Source organism: Ctenopharyngodon idella, chromosome 5, assembly GCF_019924925.1.
Source record: "Ctenopharyngodon idella isolate HZGC_01 chromosome 5, HZGC01, whole genome shotgun sequence".
Taxonomy (NCBI): domain Eukaryota; kingdom Metazoa; phylum Chordata; class Actinopteri; order Cypriniformes; family Xenocyprididae; genus Ctenopharyngodon; species Ctenopharyngodon idella.
The window spans coordinates 2,866,302-2,888,356 of NC_067224.1; the positions used below are offsets into that span (position 1 = coordinate 2,866,302).

Sequence of the window (22,055 nt, forward strand, 5' to 3'; positions counted from 1 at the left end):
TGCGGGCTTCTTAGACGTGGTTAATATCCGTGATATAGAAAGAAAAAAAAAGATGGCACTCGAAAATGCACTCTGGTGCAAGGTGATGTTTATTTACAGTGCAAAAAAAATGTACAAAAAAAAAAAAAAAACTGCCACCGGCAAAAGAATAAAAAAACAGCAAAATAATATTTAAATATATAGATATCCACTTATAATGTATTGACTGAGACAGATCAGACACAATTATTTGTTATATTTAACAAATAATCCATGATACCCCTCACTCAACAAGCAAACCATGGCTAGAGTGGACTGCAATTAACACACAGGCAGAACCAGGTGTCCGGTTACAGGACACATGAAGACTGATAAGACTGGTTTATGACCTAAAAGAATGCAGAGCCTTGGGTAACACTTTACAATAAGGGTACATGAATAATCATATACTAATACCTGAATTAATACTTAATTCAGCATGAAATAATGATTATTGAAAGTATGAACTAATCATGAACCAATGAAGAGCTATCCTTAACTATGACTGGCCTTAACTACATGTTAGTACATGTTTGATAGTTAATGCATTAATTAGAATTTATGGATAAACCAATCAAACAGCCTCTTTAAGAAGGAATAAGAAGTACTCTGACTTTGAAACAAATTTAAATAATATTATCACAGTTTAAACTTTTGAGTGCAGTTTTGTCATAAACATTACAGAATGGCACAAAATTAATTGTTTCTCTTTATCAAGCGTAGAAAATATTAAATACACTAATAACTGATCTTAACAGGTCTTTATCTGTTTTGTGTTGTTCTCTTTCCCTTCAAACTCAGCCTTCTGCAACTTATGCGCAGCTAAATAAAAAAAATAAAAATTCAAAACCCACAAAGAACATTTGTGGAACAGTTCCCAAAGAAACGACCAAACTGGAATCATGGTCAGAACGTTTACTGGGTCTCAATACAGTTCAATCTCCATCCAGACGCAGGCCGTGATGATACTCTACCTCCACTCTCTGACAACAGTTGGCATGTGAGCATCAGAACTGGACCACGGAGCAATGGAAGAAGGTGGCCCAGTCTGAAAAATCACATTTTCTTTTACATCACGTGGATGGCCGGGTGCTTACCTGGGAAACACATGGCACCAGGATGCACTATGGGAAGAAGGCAAGCCGGCAGAGGCAGTGTGATGCTTTGCGCAATGTTCTGCTGGGAAACCTTGGGTCCTGCCATCCATGTGGATGTTACTTTGACACATACCACCTACCTAAGCATTGTTGCAGACCATGTACACCCTTTCATGGTAATGGTATTCACTGGTGGCTGTGGCCTCTTTCAGCAGGATAATGCGCCCTGCCACAAAGCAAAAATGGTTCAGGAATGGTTTGAGGAGCACAACAATGAGTTTGTGGTATTGACTTGGACACCAAATTCCCCAGAACTCAATCCAATCAAGCATCTGTGGGATGTGCTGAACAAACAAGTCCGATCCATGGAGGCCCCACCTCACAACTTACAGGACTTAAAGGATCTGCTGCTAACATCTTGGTGTCAAATATCACAGCACACCTTCAGGGGTCTAGTGGAGTCCATGCCTCGACGGTTCAGGACTGTTTTGGCAGCAAAAGGGGGACCAACACAATATTAGGAAGGTGGTCATAATGTTATGCCTGATATATATATATATATACATATATATATATATATATACATATATATATATATATAAATATATACACACTAGGGCTGTCAAGCTATTAAAATTTTTAATCAAATTAATTACATGATGTGGTGATTAATTCATCTAATTAATTTTAACATTTTAATCGCACATCAATTTTTATACCTTTAATTTTTTTTTTTTCTTAATATGGAAATATGAAATTCATTTTTAATTAAAATTAGACTCTACATAAGAAACTAAAACCACCAGTAGGTGGTGGTAAATGTCTTAATGATTAAGTATTAATCATATTATCATATTATCATCACCATATATCTGATATTGACTAATATTGCCTATCACAGTAAACTGACGTCACTAACTTTTTAATCTTGTAATCTAAATCGCTATCACAATGCGTTAGCATTTCGCTAGCCTGTTAACTTGTTATCCGTGACTACCGTCTTCTTCTCTCTTGCGCTCCTTTTTCTATGAGTCCATCAAACAACTGTGGTAAGTCAGATCAGTCTACAAATACAGTCAGAGAGTCATGTCATCCTCTCCTTTTGTTGTTACTTGCACTGTCTGTCACATGTATAGTATAGCTTTCTCTGTCAGCGACGAGGGATTCACATGTCATAAATGCATGGAGATAGTCACGCTGACTAAATCTCAGAATTAGACACACATCCAAACTTTAATCGAGGATAGTAAGAATGTAAGGGCTTTAGATACTGTTTTGGATGCGACTAGCTTAGTGAACTCTGTACATTGTTCGGTTCTGGCTGAGCCCGTGCAGCAGGGCAACTGAGTGACTGTGAGACGGCATAGTCATGGGGCAAACCACCGCCCTTCCGTTCCGATTAGAACATCAAACAGGTTATTGGCGATTCTATTACACAGAACGTTAAAATAGAAAAAACAGCCACCATAGTCACGTTTGCCAGGAGCCAGAGCACCTGACATCAAAGCAAATTTAAAATTGCTGGCTAATGCTAATTGAAAATACTCTAAGATTATTATTCACGTCGGCACTAATGATGCTCAACTTCGCCAGTCGGAGATCACTAAAATTAACAATAAAGAGGTGTGTGAACTCGGAAGTATGATGTCAGACACTGTAATTTGTTCTTGACCCCTTCCTGTTCGCCAGAGTGATGAGATACTTGGCAGACTATCATCACTCAATGGCTGGCTGTCTAAGTGGTGTTCGCAGAATAATATAGGGTTCATAGACAATTGGAAAAGTTTTTGGAAAAGTCAACTGGACAATTGGAAAAGTCTTTGCGCTTAAAGAAGTTTAAGGAAATTAGTCCAATGCCATGGTACAATAAGCACACTCGGGCCTTTAAGAGAGAAGCCAGAAAAATGGAGCGCAGCTGGAAGAAAACAAAACTAGAAGTTTTTCGCATTTCGTGGAAAGAACACATTGTTATGTACAGAAAGGCCTTAAAAACTGGTAGATCTACTTATTTTTCAAATCTCTTAGAAGAAAACAAACACAACCCTAGGTATTTATTTGATACAGTGGCTAAATTAACGAGAAATAAAGCTTCAACTTCTGATGTTTCCAAACAGCAGTTATGACTTTATGAACTTCTTCAGGGGCGTAGCCATCATTTCAGAAGTGAGGGGGAAAGAAATTTGGGGTGTAATACCAGTTTTTATCTGACCTTTGTCTAAATTATAGATTTTTTTATCTCATCTCTTGCATTTAATTTGAAATCAATTTGCTTTTAATACGAAATCTGTTTTTGTTGTTCTGCTGAACAATAACTAATATCTAATATTGTTTCCCTATATTTTATGAAAATTTTATGATTTGTTTATGTACTATAAACACTTGTGCATTAAGTCCTCATGGATTTTATACAATGTAAAAAAAATTGATCACAGAAAATATACAGTGCCTGTCAAAAGTTTGGAAACATTACAGTTGTAGTTGTACAATTGAAATATGTCTATTCTGCTCACCAAGGCTAGATTTATTTAATCAAAAATACAGTAAAAAACAGTAATATTGTGAAATAGTATTGCAATTTAAAACAGCTGTTTTCTATGTGAATATATAGTAAAATATGATTTATTCCTGTGATCAAAGCTCAATTTTCACCATCATTATTCAAGTCTTCAGTGTCACATGATCCTTCAGAAATCATTCTAATATTTGATGATCAAGAAAACAACTGAAAACAGTTGTGCTGCTTCATATTTTTGTGGAAACCATGATACCATTAAAATATCTGTGATAAGATTAAAGAGAGAGAGAGATGAATAATTTTATTCATCAAGGATGCATTAAATTGATCAGAAGTGACAGTGACAATAAATGCAAATGAATGCTGTTCATTGAACTTTCTATTCATCAAAGAATACAGAAAAATGAAATGTATCATGGTTTCCACAACAATTTTCCACAACTGTCTTCAACACAGATAATAAAAGTAAATGTTCCTTGAGCATTAGCATATTAGAATGATTTCTGAAGGATCATGTGACACTGAAGACTGGAGTAATGATGCTGAAAATTCAGCTTTGATCACAGGAATAAATTACAGTTTACTATATATTCACATAGAAAACAGCTGTTTTACATTGTAATAATATTTTGCAATATTACTGTTTTTACTGTATTTTTTATTAAATAAATTCAGCCTTGGTGAGCAGAAGAGACTTCTTTCAAAAACATTAAAAATGTTGTCAATTAGCACTGCATTATTCATATACTTTACTGTCAATAAATACCTTGAGATGGCTTGAAAAACACACATAAACCATATCTTGTCTTGATCTTCGTCAGTCAATACGTTTCTGCTTTTCATTCAGCTGCTGCTAGAGCGAATAGCTGAATTACTTCTACGAAACCATTATGGATATTCTGCGAGAGAGCGCCCTCCGGCTTTCAGTATGAATGAAACATATATTACATGGGAGTGAGCACTCCATGATGTTTAGATCGCCTCATTTTAGTTAAGAATAAAATGACAGGTCATGCATAGACTATCTTGTCTCTTTGAACTTAAATCAAGATTTATTCACATTGGCCTCTATGTGAACACATTTGCCCGAAAAAAGTGCGGGGGGCGAATTTACATTTATTAAAAGTGACGTATTCTACGCCCATGAACTTCTTTACTTGCAAGATTGATAATATTAGAGAGAAAATTATAACCATGCAACCGTCTACTACAGTATCACGTCAGTCAGTACATTGTAGTATCCCTGAGGAAAAATTCCATTTATTCGCTGCTATAGGAGAGGAAGAACTGTCTAAACTTGTTAAATCATCAAAATCTCAATAGAGTTACAAATGATTTGCTCTTATCATCAGATCGTGGTTGTATCTCTCTATTAGTGTTACAGGATCTTAGTGCTGCATTCGACACTATCGATCACAAGATTCTTTTAAATAGACTCAAAAATGATGTTGCCATTAGTGGAATTGCATTGGCATGGTTCAAATCATACTTATCTGACCGTTATCAGTTTGTAGTAGTAAACAAATAGATGTCATATCGATCACAAATTCAAAATGGAGTACTGCAAGGCTCAGTACTAGGACCGTTGCTTTTCACTCTGTACATGCTACCCTTGGGATTTATCAATAGGAAGCATGGCATTAGCTTTCACTGTTGCGCTGGTGATACTCAGCTCTATATTTCTTCATGCCCTGACGAAACTTACCAATTCACAAAATTAACAGAATGCATAGCTGATATAAAAAATTGGAGGACCAGTAATTTCATACTACTAAATTCAGAAAGAACATAGATTCTAATTATTGGACCAAAAACTTCCGCAAATAATAACCTAGAATACTGTCTAACACTTGATGGCTGCTTTGTTAAGTCTTTGTTGTCAGTTAGGAACCTGGGTGTGCTCTTTGATACCAAGTTTTCATCTGAAAGCCACATTTCTAGCATTTGTAAAACCGCATTCTTCCATCTTAAAAATATATCTAAACTACAACATATGCTCTCAATGACAAATGCGGAACAGTTAGTTCATGCGTTCTTGACCTCAAGGCTAGATTACTGTAACAGTCTACTGGGTGGTTGCCCTGCTTGCTTGATAAACAAACTACAGCTTTTCCAAAACGCAGCAGCTAGAGTTCTTACTAGAACCAGGAAGTATGACTATATTAGCCCGGTTCTGTCAACACTGCATTGGCTCCTATTGAACATCGTATAGATTTTAAAATCTTGCTAATCACTTACAAAGCACTAAATGGTATCTGAGCGAGCTCTTAACACATTATAGTCCTTCACGTCTATTGCGACCTCAGAATTCAGGCCAATTGATGATACCTAGAATATCAAAATCAACCGCAGGCGGTGGATCCTTCTCCTATTTGGCACCTAAACTCTGGGACAATCTTCCTAGCATTGTTCGGGAAGCAGACACGCTCTGTCGGTTTAAATCTAAACTAAAAATGCATCTCTTTAACCTGGCATACACATAACACATTATCAATTTATGTTTTCAAATCCATTAAAGGATTGTTAAGCTGCATAAATTAGGTCAGCCGGAACCGGGAACACTTCCTATAACACTAGATGCACTCGTTACATCAGAAGAAAAATGGCATCTATGCTAATATTAGTCCCTCTGTTTATCCCAAGGTTTATAGCCTTTGGCTTGCTTAGTTGGGGACACTTGATATTCAACAATGTTTTTTGATCAGCCTGCATTGACACCATTGTATGCGAACTGAATTGAGCTGGACGATGACATCACTGTTTTCTCCAGTATTGATATATAGGTAAATTAACTAAATTAATAACTATTGATTTTTACAACGGAATGAATGAATACTGAATTTATTTAAGCTGGACATTGACACTATTTCTTTAAGAGCTGCTGTGCAGCGATTATTTATCAGTTATCACTATGAAGCTGCTTTGACAATCTGCATTGTAAAAAGCGCTATATAAATAAAGGTGACTTGACTTGACTACATAGATCTGGGGCGGAGCAAGTGCATTAAAAATTTTACTGCATTATTTTTTACAGTAATTAATTCATCTAATTAACATGTTAAAACAACAGCTGACATATATATATATATATATATATGTCAGTACAATACCGGTCAAAAGTTTAGAAACATTTCAGCTTTTGTTTTTGAAAGAAGTCTCTCTCACCAAGGCTGCATTTATTTTATCCAAAATACAGTAAAAAAACAGTAATTGTCACAGTCTGGTTGTGTAGATAAACATGATGAAGGTAAATTAAGTTCAAACTCAGTCTTTACTTGAAAATCCAGCAGATATATAACAAAGAAGGTAGTAGAATAAGCAGCACACGTATACACTGACAGTACCATGAACTGAACAATTTGGGGAGTACTTATACCCGAACGAAACAAAGGAACTAATGAATTAATTAGGTGGGGGAAAGGTGAATGAGATGAACTAATGAAACACATGGGAAAGCTGGGTCAATAGCCGTAGTCTGGAAGAGCGGGCGACTCTGGGATAGCCTCTGTGGCCATGTGTGGTAGAGCGGGTGGCTCTGGGACGGCCTCCGTGGCCATGTCTGGGAGAGCGCTCCATGGCCATGTCTGGGAGAGCGAGCGACTTTGGGATGACCTCCATGGCAGTGTCACAGGAGACAGGAGCATAGGAATAGGGAACGGCCACGTGGCTGTGACAAAGAGGCTGGTGATGGCCATAGTGACCGCAACGAAGGAGCTGGGTGAACTTGAGATCCAATCAGCCTCCTTGGCCGAGACGAGGGACAAGGAACACGGGAGATACTGACGGCCTCCTTGGCCAAGATGCAGAAGACAGGAGGACAGGGAATCAGGACAGCCTCCTCTGCTGTGCAGTATATTTATAAAATATAAAATTTTTCTTGGGGGAAATTAAGAGGGTGTGTGTCGTCCAAATACACCAAATCGCTGTGGCCATCATGGTTAGAGCAGATGTTATTTCTGGCTCTAAGATCGCTGGATCCTGACACGCTGCGATCATTAAGCTTGGCTCTGGAAATTGAGCAGCCTCCTGGCTGATTTCTGTGAAATGAGCGGATTCTGGAGTAGACTCAGGGGCTGGAGCCGACACTGGAGCAGACTCAGGGGCTGGAGCTGATACTGGAGCAGACTCGGGCTGGAGCTGACACTGGAGCAGACTCAGGGGCTGGACTGGACACTGGAGTGGACTCAGGGCCTGAGTCTACACTGGAACAGACTCAGGGGCTGGAGAAGTGGAGCTTGAGAGCACAGCAGCTGGTGATGGGCACCGTGGGATTGCAGGGTTCCCCATCTGCAATTCCCACTGTAAATGGAGAGATGCTCAAGAATAGAGCATAGTCCAAGTACTGAGCTAAGGTCCAGTTGGAATTACTCCCTGGCATCAGCCAGCTAAAATTAGAGTCCAAACCACTCAAAAAACAGTCCATCAGTTGCACATCATCCCACGAAGCCATATGGCTATATCTGAGGAACTCTTCTACAAAATACTCCATTGGACGTCCCTTTTGATAAATAGAGCATAGTTACTCCTCTGCATGGCTACTTTCAATTTGGAAATCCATACCTTTTAAAAACAGGGAGTACTTATACCAGAACTAGCAGGTTTAGTACTCAATTGCATATTTTAGTATGTTGCTAATAGTGCATCACAGTGTTAAACACGTCACTTCCTGTTGCCAGTGGGTGGCGCTATTACTATAACTGAATATTGTAATGTAGATGTGTTTAGGGCAAAACTCTTCTCAAACATGTGAAGTTACAAGAACTTCCTGTTTCGTGGCGCTAATCGCATACGTTAGCACTTAGCCAAGTGTTGCATGATTTAATGTGTTTCTAGCATGTTTGGTACTCCATGACATATTTAAATGTGTTTCAGGGAATGAATTACAGTGTAAAGCATGCCATTTCCTGTTGCCAACAGGTGGCACTATGACTAACTGAATATTTGCATGTAGATGTGCTCAGGCCAGGACTCTTATCACACATGTGAAGTTTGGGGCAGATCAGACATTGTATGTCTGACTTACAACAACTTCCTCTTTCATGGTGAAACATCAGACTTTGTCAGGCCGCCACGGACACACCCTTCAAGGAAAACTCAAGATCTTTGCAATCTAACATAGCTAAGACCTTAAGATTAGACTGGCCAAATATGTTGTTGTTCTGGTTAAATCTCAACAAGGAGTTAATCACAGTGTAAAACATGACTTTTCCTGTTGCCCGCAGGTGGCGCTATGACTGTAACTGAATACTGGCACGGAGATGTCTTCAGGCCAGGACTCTAATAAAACGTGAAGTTTGGGGCAGATCGGACACTGTATGCCCAAGTTACAACAACTTCCTGTTTATGGCGAAACATCAAACTTTGTCAGGCCGCCACGGACACACCATTCGATGAAAACTCTAGATCTCCGCAGTTTAATGTGACAAAGGCCTTTCGATTAAACTGACTAAATATGATGTTGAACTGCTCTAAGAGGAGTTTGTTAAAATACAACATCTGGAAATGGCAAAAACTGCAAAAATTTTGCAGAGAAAATTCAAAATATCTGACATTTTCATGAGTTTTCGAGCATGTTTAGGCCCTCAAAAATGCGATTCATTTCAGAGAAGAATAATTGACCGAGCAATTACAATAGGGTCCTCACACCATCGGTGCTCGACAAAAGACAAAACAGAACATAACCCTGACAGTGATGTTGTGAAATGCTATTACCATTTAAAAGAACTTTTTACTGTGAATATGTTAAAATGCAATTTATTCCTGTTATCAAAGCTGCATCATTACTCCAGTCTTCAGTGTCACATGATTCTTCAGAAATCATTCTAATATTTTGATTTGCTGCTCAAGACACATTTCTGTTCCCTTTCGAGGGAACTCGCACTGCGTCCCGAAGGGGGCGCTATGGGAACGCCCTCAGCATGAATGTGTCTGATGCACGTGTGTCAACTAATCCAATGGCGAGAGTGAACGTCACCAGCGGGTGACGTCACGACCAGGAAAGGATAAATACACATCCGGAAAGACCGGCTTCAGCTTTTGTGCCTCAGCGAAGCGCTCTGTGTGAAACTGTCTCTGACTATTTATTGTTGTTTGTCCTCAAGCATTATATATTTCTAGACAGGAGTTTATTGGTGAGCAAATAGCAACTTAAGTTGTGTGTGCTTCCCTGCCCTCGCACCGATGTGATGCACTATCGAGATTTTTAGCTCTGCTCCTCTTGGCTTTTTTCTCGAGGGAATAAAGTCTTAAGCAATAAAGAATCTATGGCTTGGATCTCGCGTTTGCCGAGGCGATGCGTAGATTTCGTGTCTGCAAACTGCAATAAAGATTCTAGTGGCTCTCATCTTGCGTCTGCCGAGGCAACGCGTAGATTTCGAGTCTGCAAAATGCAATAAAGAATCTAGTGGCACGGATCTCGCGTCTGCCGAGGCGACGCATAGATTTCGTGTCTGCAAACTGCAATAAAGATTCTAGTGGCTCTGATCTCATGTTTGCCGAGGCAACGCGTAGATTAGGGTGTGCAGATGGCAGTTATAAATATTCAACCAATCATTCAGACCGTGTACACTTGTCTGGTGGTTCATTGATGCATTTAATTTGAGGAGTTAAATGGGATATTGCCTGGTTTTTAAAAGCTATATGTCTATATGTCTGCACTAATACACCTCAGTACACCTCAGTATACGGTGTCCGCTCAACTTCATTGTCCATAGGGGGCCGTTCTACCAACCCTGGCACCCTTGGTGCTTCAGGGCGCAGCAGTTTCCAGCAAGCTATGACTCAGCTATGTTCACACGACGCTGCGTCAGGTTCGCACCCTCTGAGGAGGGTCGAAAAGCAGTCAAATGGGTTGTTTCCTGCCAGTGTATTTCAGGTCACCAAAGTGGCTGCTCTAGGTATACCAGAGACCAGCTTTGAGAGGCTGGTTCCCTTTTGTGGATTTTCTGGCAGAGTTGAGGCTTCTGCCAAATTTATCTCACTGGGCAGGCTCTGGTAATGGAACAGAAAGTAAACTCTTTTGCGAAAGGAGCTACAAAATGGGTTCCTCCTCCCAGCAGAGAGTTAGGGTTTTTAGGGCCGCTACTATTTTGTTCCAAAGAAGGATGGAGGGTTGCATCCTATATTAGATCTTAATCATTTGAATCATTCAGTCAGGAGACTTGGGTTCAAAATGTTTACGCTAAACCAGATCCGAGGACTGGTTTGTCATGATAGTTCTAAAGGATGCATACTTCCATGTCTCTATCCTTCCACAGCATAGGAAGTTCCTCAGGTTTGCTTTCAGGGGCAAAGTATACCAATATTAGGTTCTTCCATTCGGTCTAGCTCTATCACCCCATACGTTCATGAAATGCATAGATGCAGCTCTGGCCTTGCTCAGGCTGCAGGGCATACGCATTCTGAACTGATTAGATGACTGGCTAATATTAGCGCAGTCGGAACAGATGGTCAGTTCGACATCGAGATGTCGTTCTTGCTCATATAAAAATTGGGGTTGTGGCTGAACGGCAAGAAGAGTGTGCTTTCTCCATTACAGAGAACCACCTTCCTGGGCATGGTATGGATTCAGTGACGCTGCGGGCCGTTCTGTCGCCCACTCGTATTTCTGCAATCTTTTCAGTCACACAGGAGATATATCTAGGCCAGTCGCTCACTGTAAAACAGTTTTCTAAAACTGTTGGGTCGGATGGCAGCTGCGTCCAATGGTGATACCCTTACAGTAGTGGCTCAGGACCAAGGGTTTTCCCTGAGGGGGAACCCACTTCGTATGATCAAGATCACGCGGCGGTGTCTCCGCGCCTTGGTTATATGGAAGAAAAGTTGGTTCCTGTCCCAGGGCCCTGTGTTAGGAGCTTAATATCATTGAGTCACTCTCATGATAGATGTTTCTCTCACAGGCTGGGGAGTGGTAATGGAAGGCCGCTCAGCTCAAGGGCTGTGGAGGAGTCATCATCTTTCGTGGCACATAATTGCCTGGAGATGATGGCGGTCTTCAATGCGTTGAAGTTCTTCCTCCCAGACCTGAGAGGTCATCAAGCTGTCTGGACAGACAATGCATCTACGGTTTCTTATATAAATCAACAGGGGGGTCTGCGCTCGCGCCCACTATCTGGCACACCAGATCCTCCTGTGGTCCCTGGGAAAGATGCTCTCCGCGAGAACAATCTTATTCCAGGGACCTAGAATATAGGAGCAGACGTCCTGTCTAGACAGGGGCTGAGGCCAGGGGAATGGAGACTTTACCCCAAAGTGGTGAAGCTCATATCGGAGATTTATAGCCACGTGGAAGTGGATCTTTTGCGTCTCAGGATACGATGCACTGTCCACTGTGGTTATCCCTTACGCATCCAGTTCCTCTTGGACTGGATGCCATGGTACAGACATGGCCAGGGCCATGTCTGTATGTTTTTCCCCCAATTGTTCTGCTCCCAGGAGTTCTGGACAAAATTCACCGGGAAGGGATAAGTCTACTGTTAGTAGCACCTTACTGGCCAAGTCGGATATGGTTCTTGGAACTTGTGTCTCTCCTCGAAGGCTCTCCCTCGGAGATTCTGATCAGGAGAGACCTTCTATCTCAGGTGAAGGGCTTGATTTTTCACCCCGCCCAGAAGTATTGAACCTATGGGTTTGGCCCCTGAGGGGGCCCAACTCATAGTATCTGGTCTCTCAATCGAGGTTGTGGAGACCATACTTTACTCCAGACCTCCAGCCACAAGGAAACTATCCTTGTATTTCTGCATTCCATGTCCCTGTGGATGGTACAATTGTGGGGTATAACCCTTTGAGGTATCGTTTCCTTCGTGGTACTCTGAGGCTGAGGCCTGCAACATGCACTAGGGTTCCTGCTTGGGAGTTGGCCTTTGTGATGGAAGGCTTATCTGCAGCTCCATTTGAGCCGCTTGATTCTGTCTCAGAAAAATTTCTGACATTGAAAACTGTTTTCCTTCTTTGCCATTTCTCCCCTAAAAAGAGTAGGAGACCTTCAGGCCCTATCTGTATCCCCTACGTGCCTTGAGTGTGCACCAGGGATGGTCAAAGTGTTCCTTTACCCTACCGGGTTATATACCTAAGGTTCTGGCCAATATTCCACGGCCTATAGTGCTGCAAGCTTTCTGTCCTCTGTTCTCAGATCCAGACCAGGAAAAGTTGAAACTTGCGTGTCCAGTGTGAGCACTGGACACCTAATATCCACAGAGCTGCCCTGTGGAGGACTTCAGATCACAATAAGGGGTCTCCCTGCGTCCATACAAATGGTTAGCAAGTGCATAGTTGAGACTATGTCACTTGCATATGAGGTCTCTGGTCAGCAGTATCCACTGTCTGTCAGAGCTCACTCTACTAGGAGTATGGCGGCTTCCATGGCCTTGTTGTTGGGGGTTTTCCTCAAGGAAGTCTGTGATGTGGTGGGCTGATCCTCGGCACTCACGTTGTGAGATGATATATCTCGACCTGTACGCAGCTCCAGGCTCATCAGTGCTCTCGTCTTAGTGTGCCACAGTTTCACATGGACAGGCATTTTGGAATTATGGCATTTTGGGATATCATTCCCATAGCGCCCCCTTCGGGACGCAGTGCGAGTTCCCTTGAAAGGGAACGTCTCAGGTTATGACTATAACCATGGTTCCCTGAGAGAGGGAACGAGACACTGCGTCGCGTTGCCATACTCCCTGCATCCCTGTGATCGATTTGCTTCGGCAATTTAAGCTGAAGCCGGTCTTTCCGAATGTGTATTTATCCTTTCCTGGTCGTGACATCACCCGCCAGTGACGTTCACTCTCGCCATTGGACTAGTTGACACACGTGCATCAGACGCATTCACGCTGAGGGCGCTCCCATAGCGCCCCCTTCAGGACGCAGTGTCTCGTTCCCTCTCTCAGGGAACCATGGTTATAGTCATAACCTGACACGATTTTTATCAATGTTGAAAACAGTTGTGCTGCTTAATATTTTTGTGGAGATTGATTTTTTTTTTTTTTTCAAGATTCTTTGATAAATAGAAAGGTCAAAAGAATAGCATTTATTTTCAGCAATTTATTTCATGCATTTATTTAATGTCTTTGCTGAATTAAATTATTAATTTCTTTCTTTTTTCTTTTCTTTTTTTTTAAATTTTACTTAATCTAAACTTTTGAAGTGTATCATGATTTCCACAAAAAAAAAAAAAACAAAAAAAAAAAACATTGATAATAAGAAATGATCTTAGAATGATTTGTGAAGGATCATGTGACACTGAAGACTGGTTCAGGTTTGATCACAGGAATAAATTACATTTTAACATATATTCACATAGAAAAGAGTTCTTTTAAATGGTAATGATATTTCACATTATTATTGTTTTTACTGTATGTTTGATAAAACATATGCAGCCTTGGTCAGCAGAAGAGACTTATATAGTATATTGCATATTCCTTTTGTCCTCACATTTTTTTCTTTTATGTGATCCCTCTGTAACATTCCTCACTGATAGACTCATTGGGGGAGGGGTCATTGTCTTCCCAGCTATAACTCACATCATTATTCATGATAATTCACGCCTATTCACATATGACCTTGCTGAACAAAAATTTACAAAATTTAAATCAATATGCGGTTTTATGTAAATGAGTGGGCAGGATGATTTTCACATCGTTTTGAAGAGAAAAATATAAGCTACAACAGTTCTTCCTTAAAATTCTTGTGAACAAATGTTTACTGTGTGTTATATATGGCCTTATTTCAGTGACTTAATTTTTTTGTTTTTTTCAATAAACATGCATAAACTATTTTCTCAAAAATACAAATATGTACATACATGTTGCTCACATATTATTGTAGCCAAGTTTTTGCTGAATACACTGTAATCAGACTTTAGCCATTAATATGGTTATAAGAAAAAAAGCAAGAAACAAAAACATCCTCAGACCCCAGGGGTTAAACCTTTGACAAGTACGATCACAGCAAACATTCAATTCTGCATTGGCACTTCCACTGTTTCAGAGAGAGTAGTTGTCATGTACAGGTATGAAACAGCTTCACAAACAGTCTTTTCAACCACACAGTATCATTATTTCTGTCTTACAATAATTCAAATTATCACAGAAATACTGGGATAAAAGTTTATAATAGTTCGAATGTAAACACTGATGTCTACGGTAGTGATCAAAATAGAGTAAATCACCTTCTGAACATAACTTGATGCTTAACATAAAGATTGTATTAATTACATTATTATGTCAATAGGTGGTGAAAAGAGATGTACTTGTCATTTAAACATTCATTCGAGAGATTCGTTCAAAAACACAGATTCATCCAGTAAGTGAAGTATTTATGAGTGAGTCACTGAACCAATCATTCAAACCTGATTTTTTTTTAATAATTAATTCAAATGAAACATTTTTAAACAGACTACAGAAATTACCATTTTGTCAGAACCTCTAGTAAATTACGTTATTTTGTTTAGTTCACAATCATGGGAGAATCGTGATCTCTATTTGTATCTCTATTATCCAGAATCGCCCAGCTCTAGCGTGTCGCCAACAGAATCGGCATGATTTCACACATGCTCAGACACTGGCACACACTGGAAACACATGTTCCTATAGCGTCAACACCATGGTGATTACACCATAATTCCCTTGAAAAAGGAACTCAATTTTCTAAGTGATGTATAACAGTATAACAGTTACACTGTAATAATAATAAACATTTGACCTTGATATTTAAATTAAGCATTCTGTATACAGTTTATATTTTTTGAAAGAGATGGTAAAATGGTACACTCATAACTTGTCTATGTAGTTAAATTCAAAACAATATATTCTTATACATTTTTTTTGTAAAGAATAGCAAAAAAAAAAAAAACCCACACACCTTCAGTGTTGGTTGAGCTTTTTTGTCGGTCGTCAAACAACCTACCTCAATATCTCCAATTTACACATTTTACTCTCCAGTCCAATGCAGAGCTGCTTCACTCCAGAATCCTGCAGATTGTTATTGTTCATGTTCAGCTCTTTCAGATTGGAATCTATTCCAAGAACTGTAGCCAGAGCTGGACAGCTTTTGTCTGTTAAGCCACAATTATTTAGCCTACAAGAAAAAAAATTAAAATAAGATTGAAATCATACAAAATATTCTCTCAACACAAAGCTAAAGGGAACCCCTGGTGTTAAGACTTGTATGGCTTAATATAACGTAAATGATGTCTCTTACTGAAATATGTAGTAGAAAACCCATGAAAGATTTACGTTATTTAAAAAATCCAGGACATATTTTGACCGATTTGGACAATGGGTGGCGCCATTTTGTTTAGGTTCTATGTCGATGACGTCAAATGGTTGCACTCACTGAGCTACTGACATTGTCATATTGCTATTTTTACCGCAACACAACTCGGAATATAATATACGATGCCACATTGTGCAGCTTTTGGTTGTAATTGTCAGTCGATGAGCCACAAGAGAAACGATGTAAGTCTTTACTGCTTTACTAGCGATAAGAGGAGAAAAGAATGGGAAGTTGTGAAGAATGTGGGCGAATAAAACTTCCTGTGTCTTTGTTCTCTTCACTTTAGCCCTGATGCCTTTGAGGCTTTTTATCTATATGTTTTGGTGCAACGGTAATCTAGTAATGCATACAGGTCTTAATGTCCGTGTGGTTCCTTTTAAATCCCAATCAGCCTTTTCAATTTGAGCCACAGCGCAAAATTAGTGAGGATGAAAACATCAAAGCTGTGCAATGTCTCTGTGGCTATTCGAATTACTGTTGTATGATTGACGTCTGATCACCTGAATGCACACACAGTTAAACATGCTGAGAAGATACTACTGTTTATGCGATCACAGATATCTCGTGCATCACAGCACACACGTGCTTTGAGGCAGTCTGTCTCAATCGAGATGTGTTATAGGCTTACCTTCGTCAGTCTCCACGACAGGCGCGGCAAAAGCATATACTTATATCCATCAGCAACTGTAAGCTCTTTCAGTAGCTGTGGTCTACTAAAAGCCTCAAAGGCATCAGGGCTAAAGTGAAGAGAACAAAGATGCGGATCTTTAGGAAGTTTTATTCGTCCACATTCTTCACAACTTCCCATCGTTTCTCCTCTTATCGCTAGTAAAGCAGTAAAGACTTACATCGCTTCTCTCGTGGCTTATTAGATTGTGATACCACAATCTAATACCATAATTTCGTTATTAAAATCGATTCCTTACAGGGTCTGAATTTTGGCATGGGTATTGTGGATAATTTTACTCATTCTCGCAGGTTTCATGTTTATAAAGCAGGAAATTACCGCAAATGTTTATTAGAAAATTAAACAACACAGATTATCACATCAAATCAGTAATTTGAAACATTTCTTGTGAGAAGTAATTTCAGCAATACTGCATCTCCCCTTTCTCAAAATGAGCAAATTACTTCTGCCTTCAAATGACATTGTGCCTGCACTATAAGTGCGTTGGGATACAACACTATCACTTGCGTTTCGTGACAGCTGACGGAAATCACTTGCCCACATCTTTTTAAACCTTGCCAATTTGAACATCCAATAGATTTTATATAATTCAGTAGTACTTGGGAGTCTTTGAGAGACAAACAACACACACACACACAAGCCGCCTGTATAGCGCTTGAGCATTCTAAATTGAGATGTTTTTCTTAAACGGTCAAATACACACAAAACTATATCAAAATGTCAGCCTTGGTGAGTATTCACATAAACACAGTCGGTTATGTCTTATGTGAATGTAAATAGTGTAACAGTATGCATCATTGAATGTGTAATAGAAGGCTATATCGGATCTGTGACTGCAGCAGCCTAATACATGCTGCTGTCTGTCACTAAATAACTTTTGTAACTTTAATTGTAAGGATTTGCCTGTTTCATGTGTTAAATGCCATTACAGTGTTACTGTAATGTACATTTTATTACAATTTCTGTAGTACTTCTGTACCAGAATACTACTGTTAGACCTACCTGAACTTAAATGCAAATATTATGAGATCTAAACATCATTGATTCTAGCGTGTAAAAAGCATGCATGAGCTTTCGTGCTATTTAAATTATATGATCTTATGTATGTGTGTTGATCAGTCTTAAAAGAAAATAAATGTCTAAAGTAGATCGCTTGAATGATGCACGTGACAGATGCTTGGCAAGGCTTGATGGTTCTTCATTGACTTTATAAGTAATAAAGTAATTATATGAAGTAATTCCAAATTTCACTTCTAGGCCCTGTTTCCACCTGGTATTAAGATGCGTTTTGGTCAATCGGATCACAAGGGGACGACACTAAATAAGGTGTAAACGGGGTGTAAAACGTTTTGAGCTTGTAGCTTGTTTTGAGCAAAATACCTTGAATAATTATTTATTACGTATTATTCAGAGTTTTATAATGCATTTTAAGAATGTTTTACCCATCAACCATTTAAAATGCACAACACTGCTGTATGCTGCGTCAAAGAGGCACGTGCATCAGTGCATTTTTCATCAGTTTACAACAATGTTTACAACAGTTTACATCAGTTGATGTAAACAAACCCAATGTGCATGAGCAGCATGGCTGAATGAAAATGCACTTTCACTCTCTGACAGCAGATGGCGCTGATGGAACAGCAAAAATGCAGCAGTTACCCCGGTAACCTCCGTAAACAAAACAGCTGTACAACAGCTACTACAGTATTTAAATGTTTTAAACAGCTATTCAGATTTTTGTATTCGCTATCATGCTCATCACAGCAACAAATACTGAAAGACTTAAGGCTATTTATTTTCAAACTTAAACCTTTTTTTTATATTTTAATCTGGACTACAACATGCCCTAGATATTGTTTTAACATATTCTAATTCTTTATTGTTCAGTCACACTTTACAATAAAGCTCCATTATTCAACATTAGTTAATTAATTAGTTAACAAACTGTTTAGTTAAAATTAGTTCAAATTAATCTTAATTTCAACATTTAATAACACTTTATTAAAATCAAAAGTTGAAACTGTATTATTTAATGGACCTGAGCTAACATGAAGTAACAGTTGCATTTTTAACTAACTTTAACAAAGAATAATAACTTTTGTAACAAATGTAGCTATTGCTCATTGTTAATGTTTGTTAATGCATTAACTAATATTAACTAATGAGACCTTATTGTAAAGTGATAACTATTGTTCTTTGTAATTCTTTTGCACTTTAATCTGTTTGAAATATTTGTTTACTTTAAACATTTTTTGTGTATTGCTTTACTGTATTTAAATGTTCAGAGTTCTTTTTGTCACAAGAAAAAAGTTATTAAACCTGTTATAGTATGCCAAACTTTTCTGCAACTTATTTCAATATCGCGATAATACTGTATACCAGTGGTCGGCAATAGGCAGACCGCGGGCCAAAACTGGCCCGCCAGCAATAATATTATTTGAAAGTGGCTGGTTCTGAAATAGATCTTCGTCTCATGGTGCCATCTAATATTATCACTGTGTCTACACGAAAAAGAAATTACCGGCATGCACCGTCTTAGTTACGATGACAATTGGTAAGTTATGAAATTACCAAAAAGTACCAATAAATTACGTAACTGGTACTTTGTGTGTTAGCTGGGAAGGATTTGCTTGCATGAATGACTTTCATTTTTATTCATCTTGATCAGTTTCCATATGTTTCATTAATACAGTTTATTCACTATAGTTTAAAAAAATGGTAATAAAATATAACAAGATCTCAGAGTTAAACTGTGTCAGAAAAAATTTAATCTTAATTATGTTAGATAACACTTAAGCAAAACATGGTCAGGTCAAAGTGTCCGAATAATTTTTGGTTCGGTATATATATTCAGTTTGGTTTGGTGTATATATATTATAGAGACTGTTATGTTAAAGGGTTAGTTCACCCAAAAATGAAAATTCTGTCATTAATTACTCCCCCTTTATGTCGTTCTACACCCGTAAGACCTTCGTTCATCTTCAGAACACAAATTAAGATATTTTTGATATTTACAATATCTAGTGATGGCTGATTTCAAAACACTGCTTCCTGATGCTTCGAAGCTTCACAAATCTTTTGTTTCGAATCAGTGGTTCGGAGCGTGTATCAAACTGCCAAAGTCACATGAACCACTGAAATTTTGAAACACTTATGATGTAACGAAGCCTCGTTTAATGAAATCGTGTGACTTTGGCGCTCCAAACCTGATTTGAAACAAAAGATTCATAAAGCTTTGAAGCTTCATGAAGCAGTGTTTTGAAATTAACCATCACTAATATTGTTGAATAAAGTCGTTATTTTGTTTTTTGGCGTCGCTTCACTAAATTAAGGTTGAACCACTAAATATATCTTTAGTATCTTTCTGGGTGTTTGAAAGTGTAAATTAACTTGCTGTCAAATCAGGCCTTACTGAGCCATCGGATTTTATCAAAAATATTTTAATATGTGTTCCGAAAATGAACGAAGGTCTTACGGGTGTGGAACAACATGAGGGTGAGTAATTAATGACAGAATTTTTATTTTTGGGTAAACTAACCCTTTAATAACTGCAGACAATGTGAGTCCTATGGCCAAACCAGTTGAGATAAATTTTACTTTTCAAAGGAGAGCAAAAATGATTTTATTAAAAGACTTACAGAGCTCGTTTGGAGGTTTTAATGACTGCAGATAGTCTAATCACACACTCGTCTGATTTTTGGAAATTCTGAAGCTCAAACTCCTCTAGCTCCTCTTCTGATGTCAACAACACAAAGGCCACAGCAGACCACTGGGCAGGTGACAGGTCAACAGATGAGAGACTTCCTTTACTAAGGTGGGACTGAATCTCTTTCACCAGAGTTTGATCATTCAGTTCATTCAGACAGTAGAACAGATTGATAGATCTCTCTGGAGACAGATTATCTTCAAATTTCTGCTTGATGTACTGAACTATTTCCTTGTTGCTCTGGTCATTGCTGTCTTGCTGTGTCAGCAGACCTCGTAAGAGTTGCTGATTGGACTGGAGTGACAGACCGAGAAGAAAGCGAAGGAAAAGATCCAGATGTCCATTGTCACTTTTGAGTGCCTTGTCCACTGCAGTCTTGAGAAAATCAATCATGATTTCATTTTTGTTTTCCTGTTCTGTAGACTCATGAACAAACACACTTTTCTTGTTAATGTCTAGAAACAGATGTGCATAAAGGGCTGCAATAAACTCTTGGAAGCTCAAGTGAACAAAGCAGTACATGGTACCAAGAATGATCCCTGTTTCCTCCTTAAAGATCTGGGTACACATGCCTGAGTACACTGATGCCTTATAGACATCAATACCACAGGCTTCCAGGTCTGATTCATAGAAGACCAGGTTGTTCCTTTCCAGCTGTTGAAATGCCAGTTTCCCCAGTGACATGATGTCCTCTTTATCCCAGGAAACATCTGGTCTGTATTCGCCATCATACTTCCGACTGCTCTGCTGGATCTGAAAGCGGAGAAAGTGTGCGTACATTTGTGTCAGAGTCTTGGGAGTGTCTTCAGTGATTGATTCTTGTAATGTTTTGGAGGTGTCATTGGTCTGATCATTTTTCAGTTCATTATTTCTTTTCTCCTCCAAAATGTTCTGGAGAACAGTGGCTGAAATCCAGCAGAACACTGGGATGTGGCACATGATAAAAAGACTTTTAGACTTTTTAATGTGATCAATAATTTCATTGCCCATATTCTTATCTGTGAATCTTTTTTTGAAGTACTCCTTCTTTTGTGCGTCACTGAATCCTCGTATCTCTGTCACCCGGTCGATACAGTCAGGAGGAATCTTACTGGCAGCTGCTGGTCTGGTGGTGATCCAGATGAGAGCAGAAGGAAGCAGATTTCCCTTGATGAGGTTCGTCAGGAGAACATCCAGAGAGGTTGGTGATGATACATCACGCCACGTCTCATTCCCCTTAAAGTTTAGAGGAAGACGAAATTCATCCAATCCATCAAGAATGAACAGGACTTTGAAATTATTCCTTCTTGTAAGGTTCAGAGCTTTTATCTCTGGGAAAAACTGACCAATAAGGCCCATCAAACTTTGTTTATCTTTCTCCTTTAAATTCATCTCCCTGAAAGGAAGAGGAAATATGAAGCTGATATCCTGATTTTCTTTTCCTTCAGCCCAGTCTAAAACAAACTTTTGCACAGAAACTGATTTTCCGATTCCAGCAACTCCTTTTGTCAGTACAGATCTGATCTCCTTGTCTTGTTCAGGTGCTTCAAACATATTTTTGCATTCAATCGCTATCTCTTGTGATTCATGATGCCTAGAAGTAACCTCAATCTGTCTAACCTCATGTTCAGTATTCACCTGCTGACTACCACCCTGAGTGATATAGAGATCTGTGTAGATATTATTCAGAAGTATGGAGTCACCATGCTTTGCAATGCCTTCAAACACACATTGATACTTCTTCTTCAGGTTACATTTTAGCTGATGAATGAAGATTAGCTCATCTAA

The 22,055-nt window shown here is 39.0% G+C and overlaps 1 protein-coding gene across 4 annotated transcripts in view; it reads right to left on the reverse strand.

Annotated features, from left to right (window-relative positions):
* LOC127513157 (NLR family CARD domain-containing protein 3-like) overlaps positions 1–22,055 on the reverse strand; it is a 106,847-nt gene that overhangs the window by 42,071 nt on the left and 42,721 nt on the right. For all 4 annotated transcript variants that reach the window (XR_007930352.1, XM_051894748.1, XM_051894749.1 and 1 more), the window contains 2 exons: positions 20,221–22,051; positions 15,526–15,696 (listed from right to left, as the gene is read on the reverse strand). Coding sequence is in view for 3 of the 4 variants with exons in the window: in XM_051894748.1 (XP_051750708.1) it covers positions 15,526–15,696; positions 20,221–22,051 (2,002 nt within the window). In the remaining variant the exon portion in view is untranslated. The remainder of the gene's footprint in view (positions 1–15,525; positions 15,697–20,220; positions 22,052–22,055) is intronic.